Source organism: Furipterus horrens, unplaced genomic scaffold (assembly GCF_987537825.1).
Source record: "Furipterus horrens unplaced genomic scaffold, mFurHor1.1.pri manual_scaffold_11, whole genome shotgun sequence".
NCBI classification, from domain to species: Eukaryota; Metazoa; Chordata; class Mammalia; order Chiroptera; family Furipteridae; genus Furipterus; species Furipterus horrens.
This window is the reverse complement of record NW_028327181.1, coordinates 42,637,843-42,651,582: the sequence shown is the minus strand read 5'-3', so window position 1 is coordinate 42,651,582 and position 13,740 is coordinate 42,637,843. Positions and strand designations below refer to the sequence as shown.

Genomic DNA, 13,740 nt, shown 5'->3' with positions numbered 1-13,740 from the left:
AAGGTAGGGTGGCCAGTGCCCCACCTTCCAGGGCTCTCCTGCTTCACACCTGCTGTCCAGACTCAGCGGCAACTGTGCCTGGCTCACTGCTGTGGGGTGTGCTCCCCACTTCTCCTTGGAGGTAGGTGCAGGTCAGGGCAGACAAAGACTCCCCCCCCCAGACTACCGTCCGTTCATTTGTCCAGTCACTTGTCCATCTGCCTCTGGCAACGCCCCACTCCACACGCTCACAGCAAGTGGAGACAGCCAAGAGGCCCAGCTTGAGAGGCGCCCTTTCTGAGGACCTGGAAGAAGCCGCTCTCAGCCTGGGGTAGAGAGGGTCGGTGTCGTGCAGGGTCCGGGAGCACGCCAGCCAGGTCTCAGGGCAAGGCAGGGGTCCACCTCCAGCAGCCAGGCAGGCCCACTGCAGGAGGTGGCAGGGGCTCTGCTTGGCCCGAATGAGGGAAAAGAAAGACTGCGGGGCAGAGGCAGCCATCTAAAAGCGGGGACACTTCAGAGAAGGGTCCTGGGCAGTGACCCTCCTAAACTCAGGTCTCACTGGTATCTTGCAGCTGCCCCAGGGCTGAAGCTGAGTGCTGACCAGCTGGCCCTGGTCTACAGCAGCCTGGGCCTCTGCTTGGGCCTCTGCCTGGGCGCTGTCCTCTGCTGCTTCCTCTTTGCTGTGGCCTGCTTCCTCAAGAGAAGGGGGGACTGCCCCTCCTGCCCGTGCCCCGCAGGACTGTGCTGCACCCCGGCCAAGTCTTCCAAGGGTGAGCATGAAAAGGGGGTCTTCCCCTCCCACTGCTTGTGGGACAGTGGCCAACCAGTGCTCTGTCCTGGCACCGCCTCTGCTTCTAGTGGAGAGCATGTGGCCAGCTCTTCCTGGGAGAGGGCTGAGGCCCTGCAGTCTTTTCCCTTTGTTGGTGAGATCAGTTCCAATAGGAGGCAAGAAGAGACGGGGCACCTGAGGAAGAGGGGGTGTAGGGTGAGGCCATGGGCTTGGCAGGGGCCTGGGCAACACTGGGAGGAGGTGGATGGTCTTCTTGGGGGCTTGGGGGCAGAATGTCAGCCAAGGAGTGAAAGCCTGCTCCTGCACAGGCCCCAAGCAGAGGGGGGCTGGCCCTGGCAGCTGGCCCTGTGGACATGGGTGCTGTGGGGTACAGGGTGGCTCACTGCGGGAAGCATTTCATTCTCCCAACAGCCCAGCTGGCTGTCCCTGGGGTATCGGCCTGAGGAGGAGAGGTTGGGGCCGAGGCCAAGGCCAAGGCCCTCTTCCCTTCCCACACAGATCACAGGATGGAAGCTGGGAGCACAGCGGCCAGGCTGCAGGAGCCAGTGGAGACCTGTGGCTTCTGCTTCCCCAAGTGCGGGGTGCCCACCCAGGAGAGCGCGGGCCAGCTGGGGGCTCCCAGACCCTCACACACTGGGAGGTGTGGGTGCCCCAGCCCTACAGAGGCTGGGAGGGCCTGCACCGAGAGTCTGTCCCCAGAGGGCAACCTTGAGGCTGTGTGCTGGCCTGCCCAGGAGGGGGACCCGGCTGCGTGAAAGGGAGGGGAGGGAGATGGGATGAAGGGAGGAGAAGAAAGAGAGGGAGGGTAGGAGGGAGACAGAGAGGGAGAGAGAGATGGGGAGAGACAGCCAAAGACGGGTTGGTGAGGGAGGGATGGGGGGAGAAAGAGGAAGGGGCGGGAAGAGAGAGGCAGGAAGGGCCATAGACAGGGGGACTGAAGGGGGGGGTGGGGGGTCCAGGGTAGGAGACCTTCACTGTCCGCATCCCTGGTCTCCACTGTGAGCCCCCATCATCTAAACGTGTCTGCAATAAAGTCATCTGTGCTTGCTGGACTCAAGTCTCACTGTGGTCCCGTCGTCCCCTGAGATGATTCTGAAAGGTCCCACCTCTCCAGCTGCCTCCCTTGGCTCACGGCCCCAGCACAGCGCAGCGGCAGCCCCCTGGTTTCCCAGGACCTGCATACTCGCCGCCCACCACGCCCGGAGAGGGCCCGCTGAGGTGCGGGGCTGGGCGGCACCCGCTGCCGAGAGGGCGAGCGGAAGAACTGCCGGCGGAGCGTGTGCGCCTGCAGCTGCGCCCGGAGCCCGGGGCTGGGCCGCCTCTGCTGGTTTTACAAAACGGCTCCCCACCGTGCGTCCTCAGGAAGGGCAGAAAGCAGTGCGCGCGTGTCAGTGTGCATGTGTGTGCCGGGGCGAGTGTGCGCGCGTGGGGTGCGCGGGGCATGCGCGCTGAGCTCAGCCGCGCTTTCATGGCACCGGCCTTTGTCCGTCCCTTCGCCCAGCCTGCACTGCTGGTTGCTTAACACTGTTTTCTCCCCTAACTCACCTTTTCTTCTAGACCTGGTTTAACTTAAAGCTAAATTTCATCGACTCTGACTGAAAACAATAAGCAACTCACAATTTTAGATGCTACCTTTGTTTTATCTATATTCTCATTAGCACTGAAACCTATATTTTAGTAGCATTGAAACCTTAAAATACATAGCTATTCTTAGAAACATTTTCTCAGTAAGATAAATACCTGATTATGTAAATTAAAAGTATCCTGTGCCACCCCAAGTTACCTTGCGCACCTACATGCACCAAAGGCTCACATAACACACTGGGGGGGGGGGGGGGGTGTAGACAGGAAACCCGAGGCCCCGTCTGCTCACACTCCACGGGCTGGCGAGCCGTTTTCACTTCCTAGGGTGGCGGCAACAAAGTACCACACATGGGCGGGCGATTTAAACCGCAGACTCTTACTGCCTCCCAGTTCTGGAGGTGAGCTGTCTGAAATCGGGACGCCAGGGCTGGTTCCCTCGGAGGACTGGGCGGAGGACCTGTTCCAGGCCTTGCTCCTTGGCCTGTGTCTCTCCCAGTGCGTCTGTTTCTAAATTATTTCTTTTCATAAGGACACCAGTTGTTAGGTTAGGCCCACCCCCATGACCTCATTTTAACTTGATCACCTCTGTAAAGACTGTCTGCAAACAAGGTGTGTTGAGGTTCTGGGGTTAGGACTTCAGCACGTGAATTTTGAGGGGCACAGTTCAGAGCCCACCCCTGCTTCATCGCTGCAGGCACGTTGGCTTCTGAGGACTGTGTCTGAGTGAGACGTGTGTCTGCCGCGGAGTGCAGCCTGCCCAACGGGCAAATGGGGGCGTGCTGGCTGCAATGCTTCCCACCATGATGCCCAGTGCAAGAAGCTTCTTATGGTCTTACAAGGTTGGCCTAAAACCCCATACCAGGTGCAGACAGTAGGTGGGTGCCGCCCAGCATTGGTGCCGCCTAGAACATGAAGGCTCATCAGAAAGGCCCGTGGCCGTCTGTTCTTCCTGTAGTTTTCCAGTTCTGCTCATTGGAACCTGGAGGAGGCCCAGCTCTGCCTTCCATCAGGCAAAAGTAATCTGCGTTGTTCTTTTGGTCGGTTTTTTAATTGCTCTTTTAAGTTTATGTTTTTTGTTTGCTTGTTTTTTTAAGACAGGGATCCATCCCTTGCCAGAAAGTCTATCTGAAACTGTCAATACTGACCTCCTTATCCATGCTCTGTGTCTGTTGGTTCTCTCTCCAAAATACACTCTGACTCCTGCCCCTCATTGCAGCCACTGGAGGCTGAGCTCCCGTCACTTCCCACCCACGACTGCACCAGCCCCCAAGGAAAAGGACAAGAGAGTAAATGTCTTGGACTCTGGACCACATGGTTCCCACTGCGGTGCCCGCACACTCAGTCCCATCAGCCATGGTGGAGCCAGCACAGCTTGAGATGACAAGGAAACAAGCAGGGTGACCGCTGCTCAGATAGAACTGCTCAGGAAGACAGTGGCGTCTGGACTGTGGGCCATGGCTTGTCAACCCTGCCCTACTTCGTGGCTTTCTTGAGACATGATTGACACATAATGTTGTATAAGTTTAAGCTGCTGATTGAATATTTAAGTTGCAAAATACCACCAGAGCATTAGCTACTACCTCCATCTTCACATAATCACTTCTTTTTTTGTGGTGAAAATATTTAAGATCTGTTCACTTAGCACCTTTCAAATATATAATGGAACATTATTAGCTATACTCATTATGCTGTACAGAGACCCCAGAATTTCTTATTCTTGTACCTATAACCTTGTGCATTTGACCACCATCTCTCCTCCCCCAACCCCTGGTAACCAACACCCTACTCTCTGTTTCTCTGAGCACTGATCTTTTACTCATGCCTCTAAATTTTCAATGGTTTACAACATATGTCTTTAATCACAGACAACCCTCAGATCCTAACACTTCACGCAGCATGAGAACCTTGCAGCAGCATCGTCCCAGCGCCATCCTCGTGCTGCTGTGGCCATGCATTTTGCTCTTAACAGGCCACAAAATCACAGCACAGACAACTATTTTTGCTTCAGAAGGTCAATGTCTTTTAGAGTAATTAAAAGTAAGAAAGCAATGCCTTTTGTATTTATTTTCATTTCTGGAAATCCTCATTTTTTGTGTGTAGATTCAAGTCTCTGGTTTCATAGCCCTTCCATCTGAAGGACTTAACATTTCTTACAGTGCAAATCTGCAGGAAGTGAATTCTCAGTTTGTGTTAGTTCGGAAAAGTCTTTATTCTCTTTCATTTTTGAAAACTATTTTTTTCTGGGCATAGACTTTGGGGTTGCCAGTTTTTTCCTTTCAGCATTTTAAAATGTTACTCCATTATCTCAGGCTTGCATAGTTTCTGACAAGACATTTGCTGAAATTCCTAGCTTTGTTCCTCTGTAACTTCTGCCTTCAAAATGTTCACCTTACGTTTTTTAGCAGTTTGAGTATGTTGTGTCTAGGAGGTGCTTTTACATTAGCAAGCACATTAGTTTGTGTTTCGTTTTGGTTAGGTTTTGTGATTTATCCTGCTTTGGGTTCTCTGAAATTTTTGGATCTGTAGCTTGTTATTTTTCATTACTTAAAAAAAAAAAAAACACTGGACTTCCAGCCAAGATGTAGGCATAGGTAGACATGCTTTACCTCCTTGCGCAACCATAAGGATCACAACTATCTCAAAACAAAAAAACAAAACAAGAACTGCCAGAAAATCTAACTGTATGAAAGTCTGATAACCAAAGACTTAAATAAGAAATATCCAGACAGGTAGGAGGGTCAGAGCCAGGGAGCCAGGGTGGAGGGGATGCAGTGGGGTGGTGGCAGCAGTGGCAAAACAGTGGGTTTGGCTGTGACCAGACAGCAGAACAAGCAGTCACACATTATAAAAGCTGGGAGGGACACCTGGGGAGTGATCACAGTCCCAAGCCAAACCATTAAGCTCAGTTCCAGCCCCAGAAAAATAAAGCCTCATTGCTGCTAGCTGTGAAAACCAGTTGGGGTTGGGGCAGCAGAATGAACTGCCCATCTCTCAGGAGAGTCTGTTTAGAGGTCCCCTACTCTGTGGACCAACACCAGGGCAATGGCTAGAGGGGCACCAGCCACATACAGGAGGAGGGTGAAGTGACAGGAAAAGGGGCAAGTGCTGAGCAAGTGGCATTGTTCCTTCTCTGACCCTTCCCCTACATACAGCGACACAAGGCTCTGAAACTGGTAGCCCAACAATGAGGAATACCTAAGACTCTGCCCCTTACAATGTAACAAGTGAGACAGCTTTACGTTAACACACAGAGAGGCAAATACAGAACGCTGTCAAGCTGTGGTGTCAGAAAAGTATGGCCCAAAAGAGGGAGCAGATCAAGGCTCTAGAGGAGGACAGCCAACCCAGCACAGAGTTCAAAACACTGGTGATAACGATGCTCACAGAAATGACTGAATATGGCAAACACAGAAGAAATGAAGGCTATACTAAGTGAAATGAAGAAAAATCCACATGGAACTAATAGTGAAGGGAAGGAAGCTGGGGTTCAAATGAACGATTTGGAACATAAGGGAGAAATAAACAGTCAACTAGTACAAAATGAAGAAACAAGAATTGAAAAAAACAAGGAGAGGTTTAGGAACCTCTGGGACAACTTTAAACATGCCAACATCTGAATCATAGAAATGCCAGAAGGAGAAGAAGAGAAAGAAACTGAAAACTTATTTGAAAAAATAATGAAGAAAAACTTCCCTAATTTGGCAAAGGAAATAGACATATAGGTCCAGGAAGCACAGAGAGTGCCCAACAAGTCAGACCCAAAGAGGACCACACCATGACACATCATAATTAAAATACCAAAGGTATTACACTGAATAACCCGACTACAGATTTTTCTCAATCCTGTCCTGGAAAACCTAGGCTTTGCTGGTGTGAAGGTCTTGCACTCCAAAGGAGGAGCTTCCCCTGGGGAGACAACCCTGTTTCTGTTTAACTTGAAAAGACTGCTACACAATGGGGACAGGAGGACCAAGGCCAGAACCCCAAGGATTCCCCAGCACCTCTCGGTATTTCTGTGTGGGTGAAACGAAGGAGCTTGAAACCAAGGCACCTGAAAAAGGACACTTCAGAAATGAAGGTTTCGGTCAGTCAGGTAAAGGCCGACCGAAGTTCTGAGTGCAAGGAGAATGTGTAAGGTGACGTGCAGGAGGATGTTACAGGTGCCAGCTACAGCCTGCCACCAACCACACAGCCTTCTCTTGGCGTGGTTACTTACACGTGCTATGTTCTCGCCACTTGAGGAGCTTTCTGTAAACGCACATTCCCATACCACATGTCAGGTCTTATCATCAAGCTCTGGCAAGGACTCAGCATTTCAAGTTCCAAAGGTGACTTTCAAGCACATCAAAGCCTGAGGTCCCATGGGAGCCCTGAATCCAGGGTAGTCACCGTCTTGCCCACAGGAGGAGAAGAGGTCAAAGCAGCAGCGGCCCCAACACAAAACACGAGGAAACCTGGGCTGCAGGGACTCTCCACCTCCAGGCGTAAACCAAGGCCACTGCTCTGGGCTCTCAGCTCGTTCGGGCTCCTCCCCTAGACAGGCCTACCCGGGGCGGGAGGGGGGCGGGTGGTGGTCATGACCGGGCACTCTCATCCCCTGCCTCTCAGTTTGGCTGCTGGTGTTAGGAAGGGGACAGCGCCAGCCAATTCTCAGAAGAAAATGTAGTTTATTGTGACACAGGAAATACTACAAGCCATTGAGGGAGGGGGAAGAGTCAAACAGTTCCTCAAAACAATAGGTAAAGGACAGGTGTAAACATCTTGGTCATTAAATCCACAGCACGATCATTGTACTCTTTTTTTTTTTACAATATTTGTTTTTAGTTATAACAGTCACACCAGTTGTCAAAAAACATAAAAACCTGGCAATTTTACACAATGAAAGCCAAACCACAACTACTCAGGTCCATGGGGGGCAGGGCTGCCACAGGATGCAGGGTCCCTTTCCCGCGCCTGGAGGGAGCGGGGCCGCGGGGCGGGGAGGGCTGGCCACTCTACCCTCAGGCGGCCCGGCCCCCGCCCCCGCCCCCGCCCCCCCCACCCCGCTCAGAGCACACGTCAGACATCTGAAGAGGCAGAGTTCGCAGTTTCACTGGGAAGCGCTGAGGGGACAGCCAGCGGCTCAGAAACACATTATTGTACAGACACTGGGGGACTCCTCAGTGGTCAGACACACCTGGTCACCGTAGGAACACCTGCCTAGGGGTGGTTGTTAGGCAACAAAAAAACATTTCCCCAAATTTAATAGCTGGATCGAGAGCTTAAAAAATAAAAACAAGAATAAAAGAATTTTAAAAAGGGCAATTCCCCAAACCGTCAGGTAATGCTTTGTCCCTAACAAGGTAGACTCAAACACACACCCCTAGTGCGGGGCCTCCTGCTGGGAGCACAGGCGGCCGCACCGCCGCATCAGCTGACACAGAGGTAAGTGCCTGGAACACCAATGCCAGAGGGAGGGAGGAAAGACGACGGATTTGGGTATAAGTTTAAAATAACGTCCACAGAAGATCAACGTGGCTTCCTAGTCCTTGTGTTCTCAGAGCAGCTGAGCCTCTGCACACTGGCGAGGACAGGAGGGGAGGAGGGAGCGGCCCATACGGGAAGCAGGCAATCTTCCAGCAACTCCAAGGCCAACACTCCTGCTTTGTCCCCACTCTGCATTTACAGTCCTCCAGTCAAGTGAAGAGGACACCAGGCAGCCCACTGCAGGGAGAGACTTTATGGCTCAGAACTCAACAGGCAACTTCAGTCAACTTGCCTTTCCATTCAATTTGTTTATTAAAAGACAACACCTCCCCCCAAAGAAATCTTTACAGCATCCTCCCCACACACAAACTCAAACACAGGTGGCCATTTCTAAAAATCTGCCCTCATCCATACAAACACTTGCTGTATTAAAACATGCTTTAAAACCTGCGTTCCATAAATGCAGAAATGTAAGAGTGAACCGAGAGAGTGCTTAACAAACTGTCACTGGGGATCTGGCTGCAGCTGATGATTCTGCAGCAAGAGCGCTGCTCCGCGTTCCCTAGCACTTTCCGCTCCGAGCGGGAACTCCTCGGCGCCTGCCGGCCCGGCTTCCTCCCACCCAGCTAGCTAACGAGCTCGATCTGGCCCACTGCCTGCTTCTGTATGGCCAGCCGGCTAAGAACAGCTCACACGGTTTTAAACAGTGAAAAACTATTCCATGACATGAAAATGACATGAAATTAAAATCTCAATGTCCATGAAAAAAGTTTTATTGGAACACAGCTAGGCTCATTTGTTTACGTATTATCTATGGCAAGAGAGCGGGAAAGTCTAGGACCTACCATTTGGGCTCTTTACGAAAAAAGTCTGCTGACCCTTCAATAATCATACTCTCCTCTAGGAATGAATGTACCACCGCTCATACGCAGACTGGGCTCTCAGGATAAGCACAGCTTGTTTCCCTAACTATGTTAAAGCAACTTTTCCTCCCCTACATCTCTGGGTTAAAATTTCTCAGGAAAGTACAAAAACCTAGCTTGGAGGGTTGGACAGACAGCTGCACGCAAGACACCTCACAAGGAACACGGCAGTGCCTCAGCCAGCCCCCCAACAAGCTCAGTCAAAAAGCCGCTTCTCCTGCTACAACCTAAACTACACTGAAGGGAATGCAGAGGCACTTGGCCACTCCAGCCACCAAGCAGTGACAGGGACGACTAGCGGGACAGGCAGCCAAGAAGAAAACGTGAGGAAGGGAGACAATAAAACCATTGGAAACCGCTCCATCTGCTCGAGAGCAAACATAATCGAACCAGCGACACCCAACTTGCACCTGCCAGCTTTAACCTGGACATGGTCTTCTGAAGGCGGGGCTGGGGGTGGGGGCAACAGAACAGCACCAAAGCAAGATCCACTCAAGAATGAATAAAACTACCTAAATCTCATTATCAACTCTATTCACCCACATTGCTAAACATTACACTGATCAAACCCACCACTGAGGAAAGAGGAGGAGGGATGAGAAATGCCCACGGGCACAGAACTGAGGGAGGACGGACACCCAGGCTGATACGACCACATGCAGGTTGATGCCATGTTACTGGCAGGACACGTACGCTTGGAAGTCCCAGTCAGTGTCTTCAGTTACACAGGTTCTACTCACAAAACGAAGGCTAGGAGTTCCATACTATACACATGTAATACTAAGACTCACAAAGACACTTGCAAAGTCCTCTGTCCTTATATATCTGTAGCCTTCTCTACGGCTTTACTACACCCATAATGTAAAAACGGGCCGGCGCCTTGTAAAACTGTAGTCACGTGGCAGAACCGAGGGACTAGAGCGAGGCTGCTCCACGCTGTGGGGGTGCCCACCCCAATCACCGTTTGAGGAGCAAAGGAGATACACTTGGGACATATCTACTCTGCCCCTTGCCATGCAGAACACACCCTGCGTGACATGTGTCTGCCGTGCGGTTCCGAGAACCCCGCCCACTGCGCGTGTCCGCTCCATCCCCAGTCCTGGGCTGGAGGCAGAGGACTTGATGCTCCTGGGGTACTTCCGTCGGGGGTGGTAGCATGATCTTGGGTGGTTGGGGGTCATTTTGTGAGGCTTTCGTGTTTCTGACCAGCAGAGGATGAGGCTACTCATATTCCAGGACCTGTTTGTGGTAGAACAGCAGGTATCTGCGGGGGCAAAGACAGAACACGTTTACGGCCTCATCCATGAGAACTCAAGGCAAAACCAACCTCCCTCCAGAACCTTGGCACGCTGGCCTCAGCACTCACCAGCGGTCTGATTTCTTGCTCAGACAGTTTTTGGTTCTTAGTCCCCAAGGAGGAGGATCCTCAGCTAGGTCGTGGCAGTGCCCCCACCTAATGCCAGAGCCCCTACGTCTGACCCCTGCTCATTCACCAGGAAGCCCCAAGTCCTGTCAGTCCTGCCTCCCACACAGCTCCTGGATCAGCCTCTCCTGTCCAGGGCTGCCAGGCCCTCAGGGTCAGTGTCTGGGGTCCTGTCCAGGGCTGCCAGGCCCTCGGGGTCAGTGTCTGGTCCTGTCCGGGGCTGCCAGGCCCTCGGGGTCAGTGTCTGGTCCTGTCCGGGACTGCCAGGCCCTCGGGGTCAGTGTCTGGTCCTGTCCGGGGCTGCCAGGCCCTCGGGGTCAGTGTCTGGTCCTGTCCGGGGCTGCCAGGCCCTCGGGGTCAGTGTCTGGTCCTGTCCGGGGCTGCCAGGCCCTCGGGGTCAGTGTCTGGTCCTGTCTGGGACTGCCAGGCCCTCAGGGTCAGTGTCTGGTCCCGTCGGGAGCTGCCAGGCCCTTGGGGTCAGTGTCTGGGGTCCTGTCCGGGGCTGCCAGGCCCTCGGGGTCAGTGTCTGGTCCTGTCCGGGACTGCCAGGCCCTCAGGGTCAGTGTCTGGTCCTGTCCGGGGCTGCCAGGCCCTCGGGGTCAGTGTCTGGTCCTGTCCGGGACTGCCAGGCCCTCAGGGTCAGTGTCTGGTCCTGTCCGGGGCTGCCAGGCCCTCGGGGTCAGTGTCTGGTCCTGTCCGGGACTGCCAGGCCCTCAGGGTCAGTGTCTGGTCCTGTCCGGGGCTGCCAGGCCCTCGGGGTCAGTGTCTGGTCCTGTCCGGGGCTGCCAGGCCCTTGGGGTCAGTGTCGGGGGTCCTGTCCGGGGCTGCCAGGCCCTCGGGGTCAGTGCGACTTCCGGTAAGGCTCCTGCACCGTGTTCCATTTAATCGCCTGTGGCTCTGCCCCCGTAACTGACCCAAGTGTGTCCTCTCCGATGCAGACTCTCTGCCAAGGGGGCGCCCTCCCAGCTGGGAATACACAGACGCACCGCGCAGACCACGGCAGCGCCTCCCTGGGGCTGAGACCCGACCCCCACTGGTGGTGCTGTGCCAGGAGTGAGGAAAACGGATCTGAGAGAGGAGCTGCTGAACGACCCCTGTGTCAGCTCACGTGTCAGCTCACATCATGGCTCGAGCAAATGGCCACCACCCTGTGCTCTGGGTAAGGCGTGGATCAAGTGTGCTGCTCAGGGACCCTGCCTCCTAGCCAGTGACCAGCTGAGGCTGGCATCCTGTCCAGAGCCAGCCTCGCTCCTTTGGCCACCAAAGGTGCACTTTCCTGAATGGCACTTAGAAACAGACGCGGCCCCGGGCTTGGACGCACACAGGGAACCGAGCTGCCCCCACGCACCCCTCACTGTCCAGCACGGCTTCAATGGTGGCCTTGGTGATGATGGCGTCGTCACACTTGAACCACTGGTCCTTGTGCTGCCGGATGAAGCTGGTGTAGTGGCCGCTCTCCAGGGTCCCCTGGTGGTTGACAACGGCAAACAAGGAGTACCTGGTTTGGGGGCAAATAAGTGGGGAGAGATGCAACGGTTAACTGTTTTACCCTCGTCAGAAACCACGCAGCACATGCAGCCAGAGGCCTGCACAGTGAGGGTGCCTCACCGACCCCCAGGAGTAACACCCGGGATCGAAGCCTGTGTCCAGGGGCTCAGAGAAAGAGGGAGCCTGTGCAGCCTCCACGCTGCAGGGTGGGAGACACTGGCACCGCTCTCTCCCTCACACCGTCTGCCACACCGGTGGTAGAAAGGCAGGCAGAGCAGAGCAGAGGCCTCGTCACAGTGCCGGCCAAGGAAGAGGCCACGGGGCTTTCATTCCGGAACTGCAATGGCCAGACTGACCCTCACTCACACCCAGGGGCCAGGAAAGGGCACTGATGGTAAAGGTGTGAACAGTCCTTTCCCAGTAGAGGGCTCAAGTGTTTTCCAGAGAGGCTGATGGACAGTAGGACAGGAAGCAGGCCAGTGGCCAGGAGAAACAGCCCTGCCACGGCCACTCAGAAACACAGCCATGTCCCTGGAAGGGCTGGGGCCGCCCTGCAGCTCCCCGCTCAGCCCCGCTGGGCGCTACTTACTTGTTATCATTGCTGAGGCTGTCTGACGGCTGCTGGTACTGCCCATTCATCCTGCTCTCTTTGCTGCAACAAACAACAGCAAAACTCAGCACACCGAAACTAACTAGAGCCGCAGTGTTCAACCATCTTCATCCGATGGCGCACATAAACTCATTGCTGACGTTTTCTGGCACACCAAAAAATAGCTTCTTTTTGCCCCCCCGACAAAAAACAAACCAACAAACAAACGGGTGCGATTTTGATTCATTCACACTGGACGGCGATTGTGTTGGCTGTCGTTTTTTTATTTGACAACCTAAGGGAAAGAGGTCCGTGCCCCTGACTAGTCAGGAGCTGCATGTTTTACAGATTCATGCGGTGCACTGGGTGAAAGTCACTGAACTGGGACGATAATACCAGTATTACCGGGGCTCACTATGCCAGACACTATGTTGGATTCATTTTATATACAACTCTGCTTTTTATGCAGAGATTACTCCTGTTTCGGGGAAGAAACCAAGACCCGGGCTGGTGTGGTGAAGGGCCGAGCGCACACCTGCTGTTAGGCATGCGGCCAGCCCACGTCCCTGTGGCCGGTCACCTCCCAGCAAGGAATGAAATCTTCCCTGGGCCCTTCCAAGGGAGCACAGACCTGCCAACAGCTTTTAGCTTTTAGCCACCAACCCCGCGGTCGTTTGTTACAGGGGCCCTAGGAAACCAACATGCAGCCCATGTATTAGTAACTATTGTGGGTTTTTTTGAGGGTAAATTTTAAGTGGCCTTGATGTCAAGATTTGAAAATAAGATAGATGGGATCTACAAACGCAATGTGTGCCTACATTCCAAAACCAGCGCCCTCAGCAGAAACGCTGCCTTCTCCCAGCGACGCCACCTTGCTCTCTCAGGGCGGAGAGCTGATGAAGGCTGCGGAGGAAACCCCGCAGCTGAAACAGGGCATCTGAGGAGAAGCAACGCAGCAAACGCCAATGTGTCCCAGGTGAAGACCAGGACAGTAGCTGGCGTTAGTGTTGTGGCTGTATCAGTGCCTACAACTGTCTCATCAGTGAGCGCCCAGAGCCGCAGCCTCCCGACGAACCCTCCCCTACCTGGACGCCATGAAGGGGGTCATGTCCAGGACCAGCGGGAAGGACACGTAGGTGGTAATCTTCCGCCTCAGTTTGGCCGAGTGCTCAAATCGCTACAGGCACGGGGAGAGAAGAGGAATGGCCTGTAAGGGGCTTCCTCCAAGGAAGACCCCCAACGGGCATTTCATTAACTTTCTGATTGCCTTCTGGCCGCATCTGGGCCTTACAGAGGCAGTAAAACACAGTATCTACAGAAATCCAATTTATGGGGTTCAAGCCAAGTCTTGAAATGAAGTGACTGTTCAAAGTGATAAATACCCAGTGTACAAAAAAGTAATCTTACGACAAACTCAGTCAAGTGCAAGGTAGTAGAAAAAAGCAGCAATATCCATAACCTCTGGGAGCAAAACAAACTTATGGTTCCTTTCACTAGA

The 13,740-nt window shown here is 53.5% G+C and overlaps 2 protein-coding genes across 2 annotated transcripts in view; one reads left to right on the top strand and one right to left on the bottom strand.

The window, feature by feature from the left end:
- The window catches only part of LOC149997397 (tumor necrosis factor receptor superfamily member 13B-like), a 43,910-nt gene extending 42,089 nt beyond the window's left edge, over positions 1-1,821 (top strand). Inside the window, exons 4-5 of the mRNA XM_090291687.1 lie at positions 552-749; positions 1,268-1,821. Of these exons, the coding sequence (XP_090147813.1) occupies positions 552-749; positions 1,268-1,524 (455 nt within the window). The 3' untranslated portion in view covers positions 1,525-1,821. The remainder of the gene's footprint in view (positions 1-551; positions 750-1,267) is intronic.
- A 6,749-nt stretch (positions 1,822-8,570) lies between these two features.
- Positions 8,571-13,740, bottom strand: part of USP22 (ubiquitin specific peptidase 22) — a 43,634-nt gene continuing 38,464 nt past the window's right edge. The window contains exons 10-13 of the mRNA XM_090291025.1: positions 13,328-13,419; positions 12,243-12,305; positions 11,514-11,663; positions 8,571-10,006 (exon numbers count right to left, since the gene is read on the bottom strand). Coding sequence (XP_090147151.1) covers positions 9,964-10,006; positions 11,514-11,663; positions 12,243-12,305; positions 13,328-13,419 — 348 coding nt within the window. The 3' untranslated portion in view covers positions 8,571-9,963. The remainder of the gene's footprint in view (positions 10,007-11,513; positions 11,664-12,242; positions 12,306-13,327; positions 13,420-13,740) is intronic.